We start from the raw sequence: 23,893 nt of genomic DNA, 5'->3' as shown, positions 1-23,893 counted from the left end.
ATGACACAAGGTGCAATTAAAATTCTAAGATGAGAATATGGCGCAAGACCATCATACATAGTAACATAGGCTAAATCACAATCCATAGCAACATAAAAAATATAAGAAAGATGAGGACGCCAAGGTGGGCACCTTCACATATGCTCCTAACATGTCATAATTGTGGAACCCCGAAAGTATATGGTAAACTAGGGTAGAGGATGTCCTCAACCCCCCAAAACACCCCCTACCCATTATATCCATTAGGGAAGTTTGCACTGTTAGGCGCCGCATTGAGGCGAAGGAAGCCCCACACTCATTCGCCTAACATGTTAGTTGCTCAATGGAGAATGGGGCCATAAACATCCCTACAAGCAACTTTAAACGCGGATTCGTGTTGGGCAAGAGGAGCTTAGGTTGAGGAATTAAAGATCCTTCTCCATAGTATGCGATAATGGTGTCAAAGAATAGTCACCGCAAAAGGATGAGGGTTGCGGGTGGCAAAAACATAGGTTGAAGAGGGTTAAAGGTTGTTTGATCCGTGTCCACGTCGCCTAGCCAAATCGCGAGCAGACAAGCTTGCCAATGCATGAGTAGCCAAATCCCGCCCCGCCATTTTGCCTGCATTGAGGAAAAAAACTACAATGAGCACGGTAATGTAGGCGACATGTAGGTGTCAAACCAAGCAATTGCAAAAATGCATTGACAAGAGAACGATTGGCAGAGTGAGCATCGGCACCCAACCGAACGCGCCCAGCATTAGTTCATGACTTGGAACATGACCATAGTGATGCGCTAGGCCAATAGGGGGAATAATGAAGAGAGAATATTTCTTTTATAACAATAGTTAATATTATATAGTCAAACTTTAATGCATAATGCATGAGAAAACAATGACTCAAAGAAAATGAATTTAAAATGCAACATTTGGAAGCTAGGAAATGGACCCAACCAACTTTTGTCCGCCTAATCATCCCTTCTTACTCACCTCGCTACATGCTAGTGCCTTTGTCCCCTCTTTCAGCCCTACCCTTGCCTCGCCTCCTGCTACCTACCGCCCTTGCCTTCCTTCACTGCTCATGCATTTCCCTCTCCCTTGTGTCCTTTCATGCTTCCTTCTCCATAGTGATGATGACAACTGTGCAAGCTTCATTTATCAACAACTATGGTAGCCACAACTACGAGCAAACAAGAGGTTGCTAAGCTACCCCCTCCCTTTCTCGTCCTTTTGCCACAAGCCTCAACCTTGCCCCTAGTGATTATGTGGGGCATATGGCACCTACTCCCTTTGTCCCAAATTGTAGGTCATTTTGGCTTTTCTAGATTCATAGATGTTTGTATGCACCTAAATATAGTGTATGTCTAGATGTATACAAACATCTATGAATCTAGAAAAGCCAAAACGACCTACAATTTGAAACAGAGGGAGTACTATGCTTTGCATCATGATGCGTGGTGTGCCTTAAATTCTGTATCTTCGGCTCTTATTTTCGTCAAGGTCCTTCGGATATCCTTTTGAAAACAATCCTCAAATTTTCCTTTTGGAAAAAAAAAACTCCTAACATGCACCATTTCATTGATGATCTTCTTGTTGATGCTTCGATGAGTCGATGGCCTTTATGATCACATTTGCAGCAAAAAAAAAAATAGGGTGAGTGGATTTGACTGTTTGACACCAAAGACCAAACAATTGTGGGGTATTACATCACAAAGATTAACCTCCATCCAGTGGATCACTAAAAACCAAGGCATGGCTTAGAAGAGGTTGAAGTATGGCAGGGGAGGGGGGGATAAGTCTAGAGATTTAGGTAGAAATGGAGTAAACATTTAGAAGAGAGACTAATTTTGTATCCTAGCTAAACCAACTTAAGCACCAACAGGAAAAACCTAGTAAACGCAAAGAATGGTTACAGAGCTACACTAATTTGCTTGATCATTTTGCTGGTAGTAGGGAAGATGCTAAGTTAATTACAAACAAAGTGAACAACTAAGCTAATATAAACCCAACTAAAATTGGTGGCATCCAGCATAGTTTGTAAAGCCATTGTACTGGTCAGACCTGGTTCTTTGATCCAAAAGGTAGTCCAAGAAAAATGCTAAAGGTTGATAAATAGAACTAAAGGGTGCTAAGTTTCGTGTCAAACACAGGAGCCAAGTTAGTGATAATGGATGCAACCCAGATTTTTTTCCTGTTTGAACTGCTAATGAGGTCCAGTTTTTAAAACTAGGATATCACAGTATGAAAAGCGACCTTAAGGTATCAAGCAAAGCATACCACAATTAACAAGCAGACGATAAGACAATAACATGCAAGCAAGTAAAAGCATGCACTTCCATAAAATTGTCGCAGCCACATATCTGGTGGTTGTGCTGAACACAAAAACAAACAGTGTTCTTAAAGCGTCGGCTAGGTGACAAGGCATACCTAAGGTGCCACAAGACCCCATATCGCCTTAAGAACAATGCAGAAAACAAGCATATTTCTCTTCAATTGGTAACTACTATTGATGGCTTACATATATTTATTTCTGCTTTCTTTTCCTTTTTTTTGTTTGCAGTTCATGTTAGGTTTAACTTTATCCTGCCCCAACTCAGAACCCCATTCTTCATACTTAAATGAAATCTTTCTCCATGAGGACCAGAAGCATTCAAAAGTATTTTAAGTAGGGTACAAGGAAAGAAGAATAATATTGCAATAGAACACTGCTTCTCGGCTTTAAGTTTGGAGTATGACAAGGAAAGAAATTATTCAAAGGTTTAGGGTTAAGAATCTCACATTTGACTTCCAATCCATGTTAGCTTGGTTAAATCTAAAATACAATATAACTTGGCTCGGCTATGCCAAAACAGCAAAATAAGGAGTTGATCAAAGAGAACTGCATCACATCATGAATTACTTTCCTTTTGCCCTAACCAGAATATCAAAAACACTTGGCTTGTAAGCAATTTTGACAAGACCAGGACAACTAGTGATGGAAGTTATCAGAGAAAAATGGATAAGCAGAAAACAAGGACGTAGCCATGGAGTCATTAGATTGAAAGTGGGGAAACAAGCTATTCAGCGAAAGGTTTTTGTGTGCAAGCCCAATGATTCTATATCCCTTGGTTAATGGGAAAATTAGAGGAACAGGTCAACGTATTCTGGCCCTTTCCATAAGCCTTACGTTGTGTCAAATGACCGTATTTACCAAAACAAGGAGAGCAACAGCAGGTAGGAGGAACAATGAATTGGCATGTAAAAAACTTGGACCATTTGGTAGTTCAATTAAAAAAAAATGCCATGATGCCTAATTAGGAAGTGGATGACACAAGATCAAATGATGATTGGCAATCACACACAAACAACGGCATTCACCGACACAGTCAATTACACCCATATGGAAGGCAATCACACACAAACAACGGCATTCACTGACACAGTCAATTACACCCATATGGAAGAAGAAGACATACCAGCTGATTAAACCATTCATGTGTATCTAACGTCGCTTCAGCCTTCTTGCAATGTGATCAAATGATTGGTGCCTGTCAGCCTTAGCAAACGCGCGCTTCATATTCTCCATGGTGGACTGTGACAACTCAACTCTCATGTCAATCATCTCTTCAGCACGCTTCTTCACCTCAGTTAACCTGCCAAAGTCAAGCAGCCCTGCTATTAGCTCTCTAGCAGAGTCCTCAGCAGGGGTAATGTTGTGCTCCACAACACAGCGCCACACGTTGATCGCTGCAGATGGATTAAACTCCTTAAAGAACAAGCTGATAGCAGCAGCACAGTTGCATGCAGTAGGCAGTTGCTCGTTCTTGCTCATCTCCTTTAGGAAACTTTCAGCCTCACGAGCCTTGCGATGTTTGATGAACCCCTCCAGTATGGCATTGTATGTGACAGCATTTGCAAAGACACCATTGAGGGGCATTCCATCAAGCATCCCAAGGGCATAGTCGAGGCTACCAACGTTGCAGCAGAGGACAATCATGGCATTGTACATTGAGAAATTGGGAACGAGGCCAGCTTCAGAGACCATCATGTTCCAGATGGCTATGGCATTGGCGTAATCGCCCTTGCGGAAGAGAATATCCATGGTGTTGGCGAAAAATTTGATCCCCGGGAAGCAGCGCTTGCTCCGCATCACCTGCAGGAACTTGAGCGCGTCGTCTAACTGGCCGGCGCGTACGAGCGTGGAGAGTAAGGAGTCGTACGCTGGCACATTGGCTGCGTCCCAACCAACGCGGACGACCATCTCGGTGAAGGCGCTCCTGGCGCGATCCGCGTTCCCCTCCTTCTCCCACGCCTCGAGCAGTATCGCGAAGGTGTCGGCGTCGGGCGGGACTGTGGCCTTGGTGCGCTCGAACACGTCCTGGGCGGCCTGTGCGCCTCCCTCGACGCGGCATATCGCCGATAGCAGCGAGTTGAGCGCGACGGCATCGGGCTTGAGGCCGTAGCGACCCATCACTTCGAAGGCCGTGGCGGCGTCCTTGAAGTTGCCGCGGGCGCAGTAGGAGGTGAAGACGGAGGCGAAGGTGGCAACGGAGACGAGCCCGCCGCCGCCCTCCTGGTTCATGGAGCGGATGGCGTCCCACATGGGCTCGAACATGGCGGCCCTGCCGAGGATGTCGACGAGGAGGTTCCACGCGTAGGCGGTGTGCGCGACGGATTGCGCCGCCCAGCGGAAGAAGCGGACGGCGGACTTGGGGCGGGAGTAGCAGACGCGGGACTTGAGCACAAGCTCCGCGACCTCCGCCGTGGGGCCGATGCCGCAGGCGGACAGCGCCGCCTCCACCTCCCCCGTCGGGACGCGGCCGATGATCTCCAGGAACGCCTCCGCGCGCGGGTTCGCCTCCTCCTCCCCGCCGGGGCTCTTCGCCGCCGCCGTGCTCATCGGCGGAGGCGGCGGTTACTTACTTCGATCTGCTGCAAATCTTATCCCCTGCTCCTGCTAATTTGAATCCTCCTATTTACCAGTTCGCGTCTCGATTTGAATCCGAAGAATTGGGAGTACAACCCACTGTGGATTGAAGAAGGAACGGCAGGATGGGGTTTGGAATCGAACAACTACAAGACCAAGGATTAGCGCCGTCGCGACGTTTGTAGAGTTGGGCGTTGGGGTGGAGGCCGCCGTCTGTCAAGCACTGAAGACGGGCAACGAGACGCGCTGAAGAGCATCAAGTTGTTGGGCCAAAACTTAGTCAATTGGGCTCTCATTTCGGCCACACGAAGTTCTGAGGCTCAAAAGCGTTCTTCCATCTTTTGGGCTCGAGAGGTTAAGATGACTGAATCGACCTGGTGGGCTGGGTGGATTAGTGGGCTCACAGTAAAATGAAATGCTATTGGGCTTTTGATTCTGTGATGTCTTCTTCTGCTCTGGCTGCTGATTTTCATTGGAACTTTACTCATCATCTCCATCTTTCTTTCCACGGGTTTTCTAGTGTAGAAGCAAGTGTTAGATCTCTGAATGAATGGTTCTCTGATCTGTGCAGTGAGCAGTGTTGAAAACGGAGATAAATAGATAATCCTCGCTCGGACAGTCACACAGTGCGCGGCAACCCACTCACTCTGTCTTCTCCTCGCCCAATCCGTAAGCTACAACTGTCTTTGATAGTGAAATTGACGGGTTCTTCCTTTCACCGCCTTAGTTGACCGTCGGCCCATCGCCGCGTCACTAGCTTATCTGAAAGCTAAAGCTGACTGGCTGACGGCCGTAATTAGCTGATGCATATGAGAAAGCAATCGAACTATTAGTGCTTGTTTACTGAAGACGTAGCATCAAATAAGCCACACGTGTCGATCCAAAAACCGTAAGTGAGCCTACGTTCCATCGTGTTTCACGTACCACTACGGCACCGCACCGAAGCTATACGTAGCAAATACATAAATCAGCAACCCTTCAGATTGGCTGCAGGTTTGACCCCGGCCCCAAAAAAAGGAAAGAACTAGACCTACACGTCTGTCTTTCACTGAAGAAGGTCATGAAATTTCAGACGGATAAGGTTTATCCGATAGATTAACTAGACGTCCGCAAATGACAAAGCTTGCTCGAATTGAAATACACACGTACCGTGTGCTGTGTGCTCTGCCCGCTGCAGTGACTGTCGAGCAGTCCGGCACGCATACGGTATTGACCCCTGCGCGCTCTGCATAGACAATCCTCTGCTGATCCGGATTCCTGCCAGCTTTTTATCCAGAACAGAGCGGCGGCGATTAATGGCGAAGGCCGAAGGTCGAAGGAGGCCCGGCGCTGCAAGCAAGCAAGCAAAGAACCCGGTAGATAACACCTCCCCGTCAGCCGTCACGTCGATCGCCGCTGCATACGTCGACGGATCGCGCCCCGTCCGCCTTGATGCCAGACCGGCGCACGGAACCGATCGGCGACGGCGATCGAGACGGCGGTGGGATAACAGAATGGGCCAATGTGGGGAGGCGAGCGATCGTAAACCCGGGCGCGCGTACGGGTCCTACGCGCGCCTGTCGTAACTGGCTGGGGCGGCGCGGACACTTGCGATCGTAAAAGCAGCGCTCGCTGGAGTGCAGGCGCGCCCTGCCTTGATTGCGCGCCTGTCGTCCTGCTGCCTGCATGGGTAAGACGCTGGGGCGCCTGTCGTCCTGCTGCCTGCATGGGTTAAAGCAGCGCTCGCTGGAGTGCAGGTGCGCCCTGCCTTGATTGCGCGCCTACGTGGCCACGCCCACGTGGATTCCGCCAGTGCGCGCACGCCACATGCGCGCGCGCGCGAGGCTCCCTCGTGGCCGCTCTGCGCTTTGGGCGCGCCACCGCCAGTCCGCCTGCGTGCATGCACCGCGAGCCGCGTGAAGGCCACAGCGTGAGTCGCAGCCTTGCAGTTGCAGTGCAGGCGATAACACGGCGATCTCCGATTCCCCGGGAAAGGACGAGCGGATCGGACGATAAACACGACTGATGGAGAAACACTGTGCACTACTGTGGCTGTGGTCACAGCGGCCACCGTGGATTCAGCCATCCTGCGGTGTCGTCGCAGCTGGCCGCGCCGTACCCTTCTGCTGTCCGCGTGACGCGCCATTAGCTGCACTGGGACCTCAACGTGGAGTGGATAGTTTGTCCAAAGTCCAAGAAAGTTTGGTCGTGCGTCGTCTCTCGTAATGCTGCTCTAAAAGGAGACTGCATGCATCATGCATGATTTCTTTTGGCGGCAGCAGTGTTCTTGTCACGCTCGCAGAAAGGGGGGAAAACGTACAGCGTTATTGCCCATGATATGGTCGCAGTTTCGGTTGCTTGCCGATCGCTGTCCACGGTCCTGTGGATCACATCGTCCTCTCACCTCAAAAAGGCATGGGCTCCTATTCTTTGCACTGTAGTAGAAAATGCTGCCAGCTTGTCTGTACTCTGTAGTAAATCTTTGGAGGCTGCCTTGGACCAGTACATTCCAAAGGTGCTCCGCTCCGCCTATGCATATCCGTAATCAGGGACAATATTTTTAGCATCACATACTTATCTGTCGTGTAAATCGCAAAATCCTGCTGCTTAGACGCGGTATGGTACAGACCTGGTCGTGGGGCCCGCGTGTCAGGGTCATGAGTTTTTATTTTTTGAACCCGCCAACTGGGGCGCCCACTTTCTAGCCTCCGTCCCTCTCCGTCCCTCCGCCCCCACGGCGACCGTGGTGCCAGTAGGCCGCCCCTTCACGTGGCCGCGCGGGGCCACCGGCGGCGTTACGTGGCGAGACCCCGTGTCGCCGTCGGAGACCCATGGACAGGACGCAAGCGAGGGCCCTGTGCTGCCATCGTGCGTGCAGCGAGAAAGTCGAGGCCCTGGAATATTATTTTTGTTCCTGTCATACGCCGATCAGATGCCGGAACTGCCCTTGCGCCAATTATTATGGCCCCAAGTACCAGTTATCGCGACCCCTCAAAAGTATACCACGGCTTCTTTTAGCTGCTCACTTGGTTCTCTCTTTCCTGGAAATGATGTTCTAGTGCTTCTTCGTTTATGACTCTGATAATTTTGTTTTCCACTACCATTTAGTTTGTACCAATTGACGGTTGTTTAAAAATATCTAGTTAATTAGATTGTTTAAGTGTTTTCATCAAAAGTATTAAGAGTTCATAGAAATACTCAAGGGTATTTGGATACGAGGTGCTAAACTTTAGCAGGGTCACATCGGATATTCGGATGATAATTAGGACTAAACATGAGCTAATTACAAAACTAATTGCACAAATGGAGTTTAATTCGCGAGATAAATCTATTAAGGCTAATTAATCCATCATTAGCAAATAGTTACTGTAGCACCACATTGTCAAATCATGAACTAATTAGGCAGAATAGTTTTGTCTCACGAATTAGACTCTATCTGTGCAATTAGTTTTGTAATTAGACTATATTTAATACTCCTAATTAGTATCCAAACATCCGATGTGATAGGTGCTAAAGTTTAGCACGATGTTCCCAAACACCCCCTCAATCAGCTTCGCACCAAAGCTGACGGGTACCTGGGTACCACCGGGAAAGGGGCTAAGGCAACTAGACACCAAAAGGTCAAAAGGCCCAATAGCTAGAAGTATGCTAAAGGCGGCCTAGGAGACACCACGGCCCACCTCCTGACCTCCCCTGATCGGGGGCTGAGGACCACAACCCACCAGTTTGGCCAGATCAGGGGCAGGGCTCGCAAGGGGCCCACAACGCCCCGTCCATTCCTTGACTTAGGAAGACTTGCATCGTACCGGAGGCATTAAATGCGGAGTGTGACCTCTTTGACCACCCCACGCGGGGACATGATCGGGCAGAGGGAGCCGAATTTTATGACCACCCCACGCGGGGACATGACCAGGCAGAGGGAGCCGAATTTTGACCGAGGGTCCGAGAGTGAGGCTACACCCCTTGAACCGCCCAGGACGACTTGTAGGATAAGGCCACGTGAGACCATACGCACCCACGCGCCCCCAACGTCATCATCACCCTCATCACCAGGACGATCCGTCAGGCTCAAAGTCATGCCACTACGCCAGACCCGGTACGGGCCCGCAGGCGAGGTGGGACACAGTGTCGGTCGTAACGGCGTGGATTGGCCGTGGGCAGGTTGGGGGAAGCCGAGGGAAGCGGCACGTCCCGCTCAGGCCGTTGACCGGGGCTCACCCACTCATCTCCGGTGCGGACATCAGTGGCCGCTTCCATCTTGTTCAATGTCATGAGGTTGGCGGATGAGACGGGGCATACCGCGGAAGTAGGCCAGGCCGTGCGTAAGTGGTCCACGCCGCACAGGAGCCACCATATAGGACGTGCGAAACCCACGACCGCCCAAGAGGACAGGACAAGGAGGCCCCTTGGCTACCCCGATCACGCCACGACCCCCGACCTTCGAGGTCGGGGACCCTTCCATTCAACATTGTTGCTCGGTCCCTGGCCTATATAAGGGGAATCGGACTTCCTTTCTCTCTCTCTCGCATTCAACGCATACACCCACATATCGCACGAATGTTTGCTTGCAAGTATCCCGTTGTAAATCCAGTGCACTTGATCCAATAAACACGACTCCTGTCGAAACTGGATGTAGGGATTTTTCTGAACCAGTATAACTCCTTATCTCTTGTGTGCTAGCCATCGGAAATGAGAAAAACGTGGCGTCCAATCCCTAGTCGGCGGTCCGAAATACCATCAAAAGCTGTCGGTCGTTCAAACTAAAAAAACAATTTAACGTCAATTTTATGTATATTCTATCTGCAATGGAAATGGAAACGGGTTTGTGACCAGTGGCCGTATAACTTAAAATGACCGAGCGTTACATACAATTTTACCGCTCTAATGGTTATCATAACTAAAGCACACAAAAGCAATGAAAAGAAAGGTATTTTAGCACTTCTTTTAGACGGCGTTTAGCACTTCTTTTCAGATCAGAGGCGACAAAAACTTTTTTCTGAAAAAAAAGGAGAAAGATCCACAAGTGACAAAAATGTGTGTCCGGTGGAAGGTCACACACCAACGTCCCTGGTCCGGTGGGGTTCTGCTTCGCATCATTGCATGGCTTTGCGCTGTTGCCATCACAAGGTTATCCGGATGGCGGGTGAGGGGTGACAAAACTATGATCCAACGTTGGCGTGGCCACACCTCAGAGTCCCAGACAAAGGCCGCCCCCACGGGCCACGCCCGGCGCCCACAGTCCGCCGTGCGCAGCTGTAACCCGTGGCCGTGGCGCGCCAAACCCGCCGGAGGGCAGTGCCGTCATTCCGGAAACAGCCTTATCCGCTTCCAGTCCCTCTCGTCAGTCGTCGTCTCGCTCTTGCAGCCCACCCATTGCTTTTCCCGGCCTCCGCCCCCGATCTCCTCACCACCTCCAGACCCTATAAAATCCAACCCCGCGCAAGCTCCAAAACCATTGCCCTCCTAGAGCCCTCGCGTCACTCCCTCCTCGGCAAAAGATCGGTGGTTGCGCGACCCTCCGCGAAGCGAAGCGCCGTCACGGTGAAGGTAGCAAAGCAGGGACACCCGATCGATCATCGGCATGGCCGGGAGCGCGAGGTCGGCGGCCGCGAAGCACGCGTACCGGATGTTCGCACCGTCCAGGGGCGCCGCCGCGAGGGGCCCCGGCACGGCGGAGGAGTTCGACGAGTCGGACGTCTGGGGCTCTTTCGGCCCGGGGGCTGCCGGCGGCGGCATGGTGGACTCGAGCCCCGGCGGCGGCGAGCTGGCCGCGGCCCGGGCGCGCCCGATCCCGGCCTCCCGCGCCGCGCGGAAGAAGCCAGCGGACGCCGAGCCGGGGTCGCTGCCGATGAACATACCGGACTGGCAGAAGATCCTCGGGGTCGAGTACCGGGACCACCACGCGGGCGAGTGGGAGCTCGATGGGGAGGACGACGGCGGCTATGGCAGGGTGGGCAGCGGCGGTTCGGAGATGGTGCCGCCGCACGAGCTGGCGTGGCGCAGCCGGGCCGCGTCGCTGTCGGTGCACGAGGGGATCGGCAGGACGCTCAAGGGGCGCGACCTCAGCCGGGTGCGGGACGCCGTCTGGAAGAGGACCGGCTTCGAGGACTGATGAGGAGCCGATCGGCGCGCTGGCAGGAGAGCTTGGCCCGCGTTCGGCGCGCGGTCGCCGGTTTGCTCTAGGTAGCATAGGTTAGAAAATGAGCACTACTAATTGCTTATCTCTTGATTTCTTTTTTCTTCTTCCTCTTGTTTTTCTTCCTTTTGCCTTGCGTTAAGGGGAAAAAGTCGGGTTAGTAAGCCTTTGTTTTCTTTTCTTTTTTCTTGTTTTGTCCATGGAGATGCAAGCCAGAGAGGGTGGGGGTGTTCATTCATGGTGTGACAATTTTAAGGGCACCTGGAGAAAGGACGAATTTGTACGATCAGTCAGTTGATTGATCCCTTCTATGTTATTTTGAAACATGAAAAAGGTCTAATTCTACCAAGTTCCAGCGGACATATACATATATTCTAGCATAGCTACTTCTACTGTGTTCTGTGCCAAATTGCAAAAATTCAACAGGAGCGGAAATGGTGAGCTACTCCAAATTGCAGCTGCTAAAATCACTCTCCATTTCTTTTGAACGAGTGCTACAGCCGCCGCACCTTATTAGTAGATCAGCACCGATACTGCAGACACAGCACCAAACGATCGACGTGACCGAGAGCTCACGCCAGCCTCGACGTAACGGCGATGCGGCCCCACCGAACAGTAGGCAGACGCTGAGAGATTTCAGTCATCGACAGCTCTTAAAATAGCTTGGGTACAAAACCCCTGACAGCAAAAGAAACGTTCGGTTCGAGGCTGGATTAAGAAAAAACACGCACGCTCACACACCATGCTGCGGGTCTCCGCGCCAGAGCGCATCAATAATTGACGATCGTTCACAGTAGACGCAGGGCCCTACCGCTCGTAATAATCCGCGATGGCGTGGCGCGGCGTCGTTTTCCCCGGCGCTGCTGCTGCTGGTGCCCCGCGCCAACGCCCCCCACCCATCCTTCTTTCTTGCTGCTGCTGCTGCGGCTGGTGCACACAGAAAGCGGAAACCATCAGGACGAGACGACTTCCCGCCCGACCCACCGCCGAGTCGTGACGCTCACTACACTGATGAGTGATCTCATCATGACCCGCTGCGCGATTTTTTCAAACCCGACGAGAAAGCGAGGAGCAGACGAGGGAGGTCCGTGGCAGGGACACCGCCCCGAGCACGGCGCGAGACGTGCGCGGCAGTTTGGACGGGATAGGGTAGCATGTGAGGCTGTGAGCCCGCCTCTCCATCCTGGCATGCAGTCCGTGGGTGGCACCGGTGGCACGCGGGGGGGCCTCGCACTTCGCCGGGTCGGAATTTGTCGGGCCCGAGCAGCTGCCTACTGCGGTGTTGCCCATGCCCCGCGCAGCCGCGGTGCCGCTGGCCTGCCGCCACCTGGGATACTTTTTAATCGATCGGCCTGGAGTACGAGTGGAGGATCGTCGCCGCACGTTAAAGAGGCGAGGCTTCTACCGCGATACGTGCGTGTGACCCGTCCAGGCAGCGCGCTCGCTCGCTCGAAGCCTCTGGGCAGCGCACATTTTCCGCACGTGGAGCGCGCGTCACCGGGCAGCAAGTGCTGCGCGGTGGATACAAGTGGTGCCGGTGGCGTGGCCGGCCGCGGCGACAGCTGAGGCCGCCGGGGTGCGCGTGTCCGCTGCCGCGCGAGGCCAAGCGCGCGGGCGACGGGCGAACCCGCCGTTCCTATGGGCTGCCGAACCGTTCCCGGCCGGCGCGCTCGGCCGATGGTTTTGACGGTGGTAGGTGAGCGCGAGGTCGGGTCAGTGGGCGCAGCGCGAGGTCGGGTCAGTGGGCGCGGTTGGCGTCAGGCTCAGGTCAGGATTGTTCTTGTTCCGCACGGCGGTTGCGGCGCTTCCTCGCTCTCGCCGGAGCCCACGTACGGGTGCCGATAGTTAGGAGTGTGGGGCAACACTCCACTCCACCAACTTTATTCTTTTTTAGTTCCACTCCACCAACTTTAGATAAATATAGAATTGTTATACATGTTTAGCTGATTATAGTAATTCAAATCTAAAAATATGAGGAATTGTAAATAGTTTATTTTACCATTTATTAATGAACCCACGTGTCATTCTCTTCTTTTTTTCACCACCTCTTCTTCCTCCATCCTCTCTTTTCTCCCTTCTCTTCCTCTATTCACGCACGGCGGCGGCCCGAGTAGACGTGGGTGCGAGCAGCGCTGCCCAGCGTCATGGCCACAGACACCACGAGTATCCTCGCCACATGGGCCATGGATGCAGGGATGATGCTCCAAGTGCTCTAGCTTTTGGGGAAGAACAATCTGCGAAGGATTGATATTATATAAAAAAAACAATATGTGAAGAATTGATCGATGCCGCCGAACGCTACATCCTGGCCCTCAATCCCTCAGAATCGATCACTCTGTTTCATTTAAGAATTGACAAATTGAAGACAAAAGAACAAAAAGCATGCATGATTGCTTGCTGCCTGCACGGACAGAGGATTGCAAAGCGGGAGCAGAATCGAGATCGGCAGCCGCGTGCGACCAGGCCCCATGGGGCGGCGGCAGCGCGGCCCCTACAAGCGGCAGCAGCACGCGCGGCGCAACGGTCGGCCGGGCGCAGCCCGTGGGGAGCAGCGAAGCGCCGCGGGCGGAGAAGCGACGAAGGCTTGACCCTGGTGAGCGGCGAAGGCGTGGTCGGAGGAGCAACAACAGTGCGACCTGAGGGGCGGCGTCCCGGCGGGCAACGACAGCGCAGGAGGTGCGGTCCGGTGGGAAAAAAACGAGGGGAAGAAGGGAACGGGGTGATGGGAGGGAGGGGAGAAGAGCAATTGTTTTGTTTCGCGAACAGGTAAGTTGGTAACAAGTGGCGATGGTGGGTAGATAACACTGAATTCTATGAGGAGGTTTAAAATTTGTGTTTTTGAACACCCGCTGAGGTACCTGAGGTAAAACGTGAATCTGACCTCTAGCTCCACGTTTTTTCTGGAGCTAGAGTTTGTGGAGCTAGACATGTTTAGCAAGAAATTTTGTGAAGTTGGTGGAGTGAAGTGTTATCAAACATGCTCTGCCGAGCCCGAAACGGCGAAACGGGGTGCCCCGTCCTGAAACGGCAACAATTTTGCTGACGTCGACACGACGGGCAACCGCCGCTCGTGCCCCTTGGCGGCTCCTCCTCCGGACTGATGCATGATGCATTTCATGTCATGCCAAGACAAGCTCTATCCAATAATCGGCGTTGCTGATGTGGCCGCACTGTAGCACATCATGGCACATCGATGGAGATCGATCAAGATTCATGACTCAACACGGGAGGATGCCGGAGCAGCTCCATCTCCCGGCGGCACGTTCGTGTGCGCGGACAGTATGGTTTATTACGATCTAACAGTGGCGCGGTCGCTACGGAACCCGTGTGCGAGGTCAAGGGCTGTACACTCGAGCCAACAGTGATCACACTGATAGCGCTGTCGCTGCAAGAATTGAGATGTCCTTGTCTCATGAGAGATGCAGAATCAGTCGAAATCGGTAGCCCGTAGCTCTCTGTGCGGAGCTATAATTTCAGTCGCCAAAGCAGCGCTGTTCAGTCGCTACAATTAGCAGGGCAGTGCACATACGAGTACTGTCGTCAGAATTCAGAAAACGCCCTCCCCGCGTCAACTCCAGAGCTGCAATCGGCATTGTGCCTGCTCTGAATCGGCAGAACGCACATCTTAGACGATCACGATTCGTCGTAAATCAGCTGGCCAACGGTTTCTTGATCCGGACTAGATCTGATCTTGCATTTCCTGCTATGTTTGGAGGTGATGAGTGGATGGCATCCTTATGACAGTCCAAGCGTTTCTGGACAAACCGGTACGGTTCGAGGTGTTATTAGTGGTGGTGTCAAGGTCCCGGGGGATGAATGATGGCCAGATGGGTACTAGGCACCGGAGAAGATGCAAAACCGGCTTATCCGTGCACAGCTATGCCCACTGATTGGAGAGGCGATTTAGTCCTGGAGTGTTGATGGCTATACTTCACCACGTCTTTTGTTTGTTTCAGACAAAAAAGCCACGAGCCACGGGTAACTCGAGTCATCCCGATTATGGACCAGCCGCAGAGGATCAACAACCATCGTGGAGGCAAATGGGCGCGAGCCAGCCATCTGCTGTTAGATAGAGATCAGCACTAATCACTCTGAGTACGAGGCAACAACGATGCCACTCTTTTCTTTTCGACAGGGTTCCTTGACCTGAAGAGTGAAGAGCCATGTGCCATTCCACGCGTAAATCGACGTTTGCATCCATTGAACTTGTGGGTGGCTATGCTTCCATCACCTGTTGTTCTCGGAGAAAAGAAGGCGTCCATTTCTTCAGCCCCACGCGAAGTTGAACGAGTTGGACAGCGGTGGACAAGCACGGCCCACGAGAAAGGACAAGCGGCATCGTCCCGATGTTCCACAGCTGCAAATCGCAAATACAAAAAAAACCCCACCAAAAGGCGAAGGGGAAATATCTTGCTTCGATCGCAACTCGCGAGCCACAGATGAATGATGCGTCGTGCACACAACCAAACCGAGCGGCGTGCTTGCTCAGTTGAGGAGTGGAGGACTGTATTTATGGCGTCAGTGATGTTTAGCTCGTGGATCACAAATCTGTTCTAGCATTAAGTCTTCCATTTACACAAGCTTCCGGGTTTTTTTTTTGAAGGATACACAAGCTCCAGTTAGGGGTATGCTGTATGCATCATTCGAAAACAGAGAGACTGAAAGAAAAAACAGAGATAATAAATATATAAAAAAAACACGAAAACGAAACGTGGGCTATTACATGGGCCTCAGCGCGCTCGTTAGAACAGCTGGGCCTCAAGCTGGGCCTCCGCGTGTTTGCTTTTGCTAAAAAAAAGACCGCGTTGCTTACGCTTTGTAATTGCCGATTTTGCCGTCCCTTGCGCTGCTGCACCCTTGTTTCGAGATCCAAGCAATTCCCATTTCGATTGATCAATCGATTTATTGAGACAGAGAGAGATCTAGGCAGTCCACCCTTGTTCTACCCAAAACCTTACGTTCGTATGATGGAGACTCCGTGGGTTCTCCTCCGGCTCCACCGCACGGTGCATTTTATCAACGGAACCGGCGCCGCCGCCACCGCAATCGGTGGAGTGCCGAGTCCGGAGGAGGCAATGTCGGCCATGAAACCCGCCGTGGCAATCGCCGAACCCCCTGAAGTGACCTACCTGTCCATGCTGCGGCAGACTCCCGCCGAGAACATGGGGGGAGTACACGGCGGCGAGATCTCGAGCACCGACGAGGGCCTCGCCGTCCTATACACCGGCTCGTACCGTCCTGGCAACCGCGGCTTCTCCGGGTCCGGATGCTACCTGGTCTACGACGCCTCCAGCAGCTCCGTCTCCGCGGTCCCCCCGCTTCCTCCCGACCACTCGCCCGGTTTGCCCGCCATGGACGGCCTTGGGCGCAGCGCCGCCATCCTGCGCCACCGCGGCGGCGGGGAGGACGCCTACGTTCTCGCGGAGCTCGTCACCACGCACGACCGCGTGCTCCCCGACGCGAACTCTACCTGTGGTGGTCGTCGACGTCGTCGTGCACCGCGGACCCCGCCGGCCAGTGGACCCCGCAGGCGGTGCGCTTCCCTCTCCCTCCCCAGCTCGATCTGCGGGCCCACGTACTCCTTCGAGGTCGACATGGCGTTCCCGCTCGCAGGATCGCGCGTGTGCTGGGTCGACCTCTTCGCCGGCGTCTTGGTCTGCGACCTGCTCGCGCCGGAAGGGCCCGAGTTCAGCTTCGTCCCGTTGCCGGAGTGCTGCTGCGTGGACATCCCTATCCGGAGCCCGTTACGTGCTTCGCCTCGACATGGTGCGAAAGAAGGTCCTGTCCTTCACAAAGAGCTCCACAGATGATTTGGCCGGGTTGGCTTAGGCCCTCTCTCCTTGCTAGTGAACTCAGTGCATACGTACAGGGCTCGAAGGACCCGACAGGTACTTGCTCATCCAGTAATGCTACCACCACCACTCTCTAATGTACTATCGGTAATGCTAAGACACAGGTGTTCGGATGGGGAAGAAAAATCGGAAGCTCCGACATATGTTGCGATAATTAAGTATTGATGTTGCAACTATTATTTTTTCATATTTCATAGTGAATGTTGCATGAAATATAAGGTTCATGTTGCGGTGGGAATTTTCTATCCCAGAAATGAACGACATATTTATTTTTTCAAATGTTGCAACTATATATTTTCGATGTTGCATATGTTGTATTTTGATGTTGCAACAAAGTGTTCGATGGGAAACTTCCCATTGGACGTTCGGGCGCTAACAACGCCGATGTACTATATAGTCAGGGGCAGATCCAAGATTCATATCTAGGGGCCTCTCCCTCCTCTTCATCTATGGCTAAAGTTTCATGACTTCCATCTGAACCCCTTTTTTATTCACGTTTGAGTGATGGCTGTTAGCCTGTTACTGTGTTTATCTCACACACCAGTGAACTCCCTACACGCAATTAAAAATTTGGCACAAGCTAGCTAGCGGATATATCTGTGCGTTCAACTGTATCCCATCAGGTTTGAGCTTTAGACTTTTCCATGTTTTAGAGCAATGGCAGATATTTATTTGTTTTCTACTCAGTCTGAGTCTACACTTCTCGAATACATGCAAGCATCATACACTTGTCTAATCTATGAATATAACAAGGTACAAGTTGAAGTTCAATACTTAAATTAAATTCTGAATTCAAAGTTGGCATAAGGTTAGACTTGGTGGCACGGTTTATTCAGAGCTAGTAGGCAATCAGTATGCAGATCACTAACAGCCTTCCCAACTCGGAACGAAGTAGTGACGGTGACAGACATTACCCTTACGAATTACCTATCCGAAATTCTGAATTATAATGTTTGAGCCGACAGACATCAAGACATGTCTATTTGTTTCCGCTAGAGAGCGGTAGAAGCTGACCAGGAAGGAGATGTACTCAAACGGTGACGACAGAGGAGCAAGCAGAAGTGGTGTCACTGATGTCCCTCATAAACTGACAAAGTATTGAAAATACCTTGTAAGATTAGCACCAGAAAATGCCTCGTAAGATTAAAAACATTCATTGGTTGCCTTCCCTACTAGAAGTTGTTAAAGCAAAAATAGGATACTGCACACATTGAGCACACATATATTTTGCCGTTAGCAATTTTCTGGATAAAGTTTCATGGCACCAACGCTTCGCCTTTTATTTGTAGAGAAAAGAAACATCGTCTCGGTTAGTTCAGCTCCACATGAAGTTAGCATAGTTTGATAGCACTTGACGATGGACACTGCCAAGATTATTGCTTATGTTCCACGGCTACAATTCGCACCACGCGCATAATGGCCCAGACTCTCAGGGCGTTGAAGGTTCGGGCTTGGGATCAGCGATGGGAACCTTTGGCTTCTGATCGGCAGGAATCACCTCGGGCGACCGATCGGCGGGAGGCACCTCAGGTTCCTGACAGGCTAGATGGGCCGGCTTATATTCTTGTAACAGGAAATGCTGTTTTCGTGAGAAAGAAAAAAAAAAGAGCCCAATTCGGCCTTCACCCGGTCCACGAGCCCAACAGGGTGTGTTTGTTGCGGGTAGAATCTCCACTGTCCAACTACCCCCGCATCCGCGTGCCTTTGCCTTCGATCTCCTCCGTCCGCTGTTTCACATGTCGGGGGCCGAGGGTTTGCCTACCTTACCCCACTTTCTCCTCTCCTCTCCTTCCTCGACCTAAATCGCAATTCGCAGCGGCCCCCCTTTGTTCGATCCAAGCAAACCCTACCGATCATGGCTCCTCCCTGGGTCTTGCTCGACCGCAAAGTGGACTTCGTTGATGGAAAAGTTGCCGTAGGCGCCTGGAACTGGAAAGCAGCAGCCGCAATCGGCGGATCGAGCGGAGAGCAGAGTCAGGAAGAGGTAGCGGCGGCCATGGAGGCGCATCCGCTGGTCGCCGACCCCCCTGAAGTAACCTGCTTGTCCGTGCTGCAGGAGATTCCCGACCAGTTGCAAAGAGAAAAGGGTGGCATGATCTCGAGCACCGACAAGGGCCTCGTCGTCCTCTACACCGGCATGTACCGACCTGGCAACGGTGCGCACAATCTGGCCGGATGCTACCTGGTTTACGACGCGTCGAGCAACTCCGTCTCCGCGATTCCTCAGCTTGATCCACCCACCACCGGAAGCCTGTATCGGGTTTTGCCCACTATCAAGTGCCTTGGGCTCAGCGCTGCCATCCTGCGCCACGGCCACGGTGGGGAGGGCGCCTACGTTCTCGCCGAGCTCGTCACCACGTTCCACCCCGGGCTCCCCGACGCCGAGCTCTACCAGTGGTCGTCATCCACATCCACTGCGAACTCGGGCGGTGAGTGGATGCGGACGGCGGTGCGTCTCCCGCTCCCTCCCGAGCTGTGTGGGCCCACGTACTTCTTGGAGATCGACATGACGTTCTCGTTTGAGGGCTCACACATTTGCTGGGTTGATCTCCTCACTGGCGTCTTGATCTGTGACCTGTTCAAGCCCCAAGGGCCTGAGTTCAGTTTCATCCCGTTGCCACAAGGGTGCTCCTTGTATACCCCCGACAATATCCGACTTGGGATGAATACACAAGAGTTCCGTTCCATGGGTTGCGTCTGCGGCGCCATCAAGTTTGTCGCGTTGATCGGCTACCCTGAAGGTTCGTCTAACAATGAAGTAGTGTTGAAAACCTGGACTTTGTCCCCTGATTTGAAAGAGTGGAAGAAAGGCTCAACTGTACTTGTGGGAGATCTCTGGGAAAGCGAGAGCTTTTTAGGCAAATGGAGCTGCCGCGGGTCAGGCCAATGTTCCCTGTCCTCAGCATGAATGAAGATGATATCATTTATGTTTTTCTGAATGATATTAAGTATGTGGACACGGTGGATGATTTCGGGCAGATTATTGGGAGACAGCTGGTGCTCAATGGCCATTATGTGCTTCGCCTTGACTTGGTGCAAAACAAGGTCCTGTACTTCAAAAGGAGCACTACAAACAATTTGGCATTGCTTGCGCCCACTCTACTGGCTAGTGACTTCAGTGCATACCTACATGGCTCCAAGGACCGCCAGGTATTGCTACAACCATCAACGCACTTGTTTCATTTCAATTTTACTACTACGGTTTGGTTCCGGCTTATTGATTATCACTCTTGTTCATCATACTGAGCTAACTTGGTATGTAGTGTACAACCATAAAGTTACACGGCTTGCTAATCTATATGTTTTAAAGTTTTGGGCAGAAACGCTGTGGATATGTTCTGGGTTGGTTTCACACCTAATGTGAATTTCAGTGAACTGTCTAATTGTTGAATATAGTAAAGTACATGTTGATACTGATTAATTTCTGAATTCAGGATTAGTATGATATAAACTTACTCAGATGTAACATGCGAAAACATAAGAGTAGACTTGAAGCAAAAACCAATAGCCATCTTAAATGATGTTAACAAAAGTCATTGCACATTAACCTGTCTCAAGTTGAATAGTTTGATGCAATGCCTATCGCAATGACCAACAACATGTCATGATGTACGTGAGTGCTCGTGCTAATTGTATCTAGAAACTAAATGCATAGGTAGCACCATGTTTTCTTAGATACATGGAACCAAACATTTCCTTTGTTGCAAGCTGCACACGGCCTCCTTTTCTCAGTTCATTTTTTTCTTCTTCATGTAACATATGCCACAACGTCCGTCAACTGTTCAAATTCCGACTTATCTTTTGATGTAGATATGATCACTTAGATCATATATAAGTAATGGTTGATATCACTTTTTTGTTTCTGCCAGAGAGAGGAAGAAGCAAGTAAAATGGAGTTAGCTTGAAGCAGACCAAGTACTGAATGAAGATTCTAGGAAGATACAAGCATGATGAGCTACTGTGAACTGAATGAATGAGCCCTGCAAAATATGTGCTATGGATTATGTCGCTTGGTTGTTCAACCTTTTGTGAGACAGGAGGTTATGTTAAATTTGTCTATTTAGCTAGAAGACTATCTTCAGAGTTTAGCAATTAAACTGAGCATGGTAGCTTCATCTTTGACTGTCTTGCCAGTGTTTGATTGTGTGCTTGTCGCTGTTTGCTAACCTTTTGCATTTGTTTGTTTCTTTATGAGTGCTGCGTGTTCATCTCTCTGGTGCTGTATTTGTAGTAACGGAGGAAGCCTGTCTATCTTAAGTGGGATTTCCAATTAAACTATAAGTCTACGTATGAAATTCTGAGTTTTATCCTCGATGTATTTAAGCAAAAAAGCTGGTGGTACAGTGCAGTCAAGGGAGTCCCTAGATAATTTTGAAAAGGCCTCAATTCTCTCATTAGTTTGGCCTCTTGGGAAATTTGGAAACGTCAAAATGACTGTTTAATGGGGGCAAGCCTGAGTATCATATCGGTTCTACAGGTAGTAGCGTACGCTGTTGTTCTGCTGGAGCATTAGGGGCTCCATGAACTACTTGTAACTGTAAGGTAGCTCACCCCAAGCACCTTTAGTTTTGTTCGGTGGGTGGTCGGTCATGTTTTCTTCAGCAAGTGCGGAGATTCCTCTCTAGTTTATCCTTTTTTGAGTGTGTGGTGTGGGGATAAGGGAGTCCAAGCCCGTACTGTAACTTTTTCTTTTAATGAAATGATATGCAGTCTCTTGCGTGTTCGAAAAAAATGTATTCAAGCAATGGAAAAAAAAATATATGTAGCGTTTGTGTGTTTGCCTGAAAATTGGTCATTGTGTTTAGAGTTCATTGTTAGAGCGTAAAGCCTCAGTGGTTGCGTACCCCATGTTAGAGCCTAAAGCATATGTGCAAGTACCTCACCGTGGTTGATGGTACGAATGACGGTGCTATATTGCTATAACGGCGAGTAACAACAACCTCGAATCTTTATTGTCTCTCTTGCTTCTAGCGCACCCATAAACAAGCAGATCCCATTTACCTCCTAAATTCGCAGCCATAGTATTGGCTTCATTTGCTGGTGGAGCATTGTGTTTAGAGTTCATGGTTATCGTGCACGTGAGTTGAAAAACCAGAAATAAAAAAAAGTTGCTTATTTGTGCTAAGAGAGCTAAGAATTCCTCCAATACATCGATAATTTTTTTTGAAACGAACCTGGTAGGAGAGCTGCTGATTATATTAAAAAGAAGGAAGCCAGACTGGATAAATAAAATGGATCAAAAATAAAATGAGGCAAAATCGATACATTGATAAATTACAATACACGTAGCCGTATACATTCAAAACAAACACCAAACCGTGGACGTGCGCATGCCAATAGTGGCCTCCGATAGTGTTGAATAAATATTATCAAAAAGTGACAAATTTTAGCAAGCATCACATCTTGTGCAGTAATACAACTATGCAGACTTGTTCATAGCAACACGGGTCTGTCCCAGCCTTAAGCCCGTACACCTCCAACCTGGGAGGCTCCAAATTGGCATGAATCATTTGTTGAAGACTGCACCACTAGCTAAATAGTTGATGTTAAATTAGTTTCCAAAAAGGAAAGGAAAGCAATGATAGGTTGAACATGCGTGGTACATTTCCAACACAGACATGGCTCATTGTAATGACACTACGCTCGATGTATAGGTAGTAGGTGCACAACAAAAAAACCCTGTAAAGGTCATATGAACTCAGAGCAGTACCAAACTAAGGATCAGACTCTCGAACAACACAAATAAACAGGGTCATCAGCCAAGTAGCAGCATGAACAGTAGGCTACTGATACCACAGCCAGAAAGGAGAGGAACAGAGCTCCAAAACTTGCGTGTCCCAGAGCACTCCCAAAAGAAAGATCTTCCGTTACACTTCTTTCCACAGGCCCTATGCAGAATCTCTGAGGTGATTCCATCCAATCTCAAACTCCCAGTAAAATGTTAACTGCTGCAAGAAAGAGATTGATTTTGTACAAATGTCAGTTGGCTTCTTAATCACTTCATTTTCAATGGGCATTCTAAACCCCAAAGTAATTTGTTAGCTTTTCTGCCCCCACAAGTCAATATACACAGGAATCAACTCCAAAAGATACAGGGTTTTTTCCATCCCAAAACATCTTTAAACTAGCCAAACAAAAAACTGTAAAAAGTGGAGGATCATACCGCATGGAACTAGTTTCTCCTCTCTTTTGTCCTCTTGTCCGCTAATCTGTTGCAAAGTCTACAAAGAACAATTCTAGCTTAGCTATTGAAGACAATAGATATGACTTGGTAGAGGTGATTATGATTTATGAACTCACAGTGCAATGATTGACTTATCCTGGTCAAAGTCGAGAGCCAACTTAAGCAACGTTTCAGGTGAAAATTGACCAAAGTGTAAACAATATGCTGCCTCAGCTTCGACATCCACCTATTTAAGAATGGATATCAGAAGCATACTCTAAACCCAATATATGTCACTGTCTACAATATCACACTCGCTAATAGTATCTATAAAAATGTTATCTCAAATTGAAAAGGTATTTTTCATTACAAATATAACAACATTAACCACATGCCATCAATGTATAAGATTTATTAGCTGGTGATGGTCAAAGTTAAAAAATTTGACTAAGGGGAAACTAAATGGACATGAATTTCAGATTGCAGGTAGCATACAATATTCTAACAGGAAAAACAAGAAAGTTCAGTACCAACCTGATTTGTGGCATGCTTCATATAGTTGTTCGAATAATGAAGACAACCCATTGGAGTATCCTGGTAAAGAGGATTCACCATAACAGCTCCAGCCACGTTCACTGTGTTGAAGAAATAATAAACACGATCCATTTCTGGTACGCCATGCACGTGAAGATCTGCCCAATCTTGTTAAGTTCCTAGAGCAGCAGTTAAAGTTTGCAGTTCTGCTGCAGAAAGTCTAGGTATTATATTGTCCAAAACCATTATTTGTTTCTATCCTGGTAGGGTTCAATGCAGGGATGATTAGTGGCAAAGCCGATAACTGCCTCAGTATTTGATAAACCCTTAGCAGGACATGTGCGCA

At 50.0% G+C, this 23,893-nt stretch overlaps 3 protein-coding genes across 4 annotated transcripts; 2 read left to right on the top strand and 1 right to left on the bottom strand.

The window, feature by feature from the left end:
• Position 1: 1 nt before the first annotated feature.
• LOC117865670 (pentatricopeptide repeat-containing protein At5g15010, mitochondrial) lies at positions 2-5,492 on the bottom strand. 2 transcript variants are annotated; one of them, XR_004642597.2, is made up of 3 exons: positions 3,433-5,492; positions 968-1,594; positions 2-600 (listed from the first exon to the last, which is right to left on the bottom strand). XR_004642597.2 is itself a non-coding variant. In XM_034749898.2 (2 exons), exon 1 carries the CDS (start codon positions 4,854-4,856, stop codon positions 3,459-3,461), a length of 1,398 nt encoding a protein of 465 aa, XP_034605789.1. In that variant the 5' UTR covers positions 4,857-5,490; the 3' UTR covers positions 2-600; positions 3,433-3,458. The 2 variants fall into 2 exon arrangements, 1 of the variants encoding a protein (XP_034605789.1); XM_034749898.2 differs by lacking the exon at positions 968-1,594 and having other exon boundaries at positions 3,433-5,490.
• Positions 5,493-10,157: 4,665 nt separating this feature from the next.
• On the top strand, positions 10,158-11,347 carry LOC117862759 (uncharacterized). Its single transcript, XM_034746270.2, has one exon. It carries the CDS (start codon positions 10,444-10,446, stop codon positions 10,972-10,974), a length of 531 nt encoding a protein of 176 aa, XP_034602161.1. The 5' UTR covers positions 10,158-10,443; the 3' UTR covers positions 10,975-11,347.
• Positions 11,348-18,306: 6,959 nt separating this feature from the next.
• On the top strand, positions 18,307-19,898 carry LOC117865421 (uncharacterized). Its single transcript, XM_072295045.1, has one exon. The coding sequence runs from the start codon at positions 18,706-18,708 to the stop codon at positions 19,756-19,758; it is 1,053 nt and encodes a 350-aa protein (XP_072151146.1). The 5' UTR covers positions 18,307-18,705; the 3' UTR covers positions 19,759-19,898.
• Positions 19,899-23,893: the final 3,995 nt, after the last annotated feature.

Source organism: Setaria viridis, chromosome 7, assembly GCF_005286985.2.
Source record: "Setaria viridis chromosome 7, Setaria_viridis_v4.0, whole genome shotgun sequence".
In the NCBI taxonomy this organism is placed as follows: Eukaryota; Viridiplantae; Streptophyta; class Magnoliopsida; order Poales; family Poaceae; genus Setaria; species Setaria viridis.
This window is presented reverse-complemented; position numbering and strand designations above follow the sequence as displayed.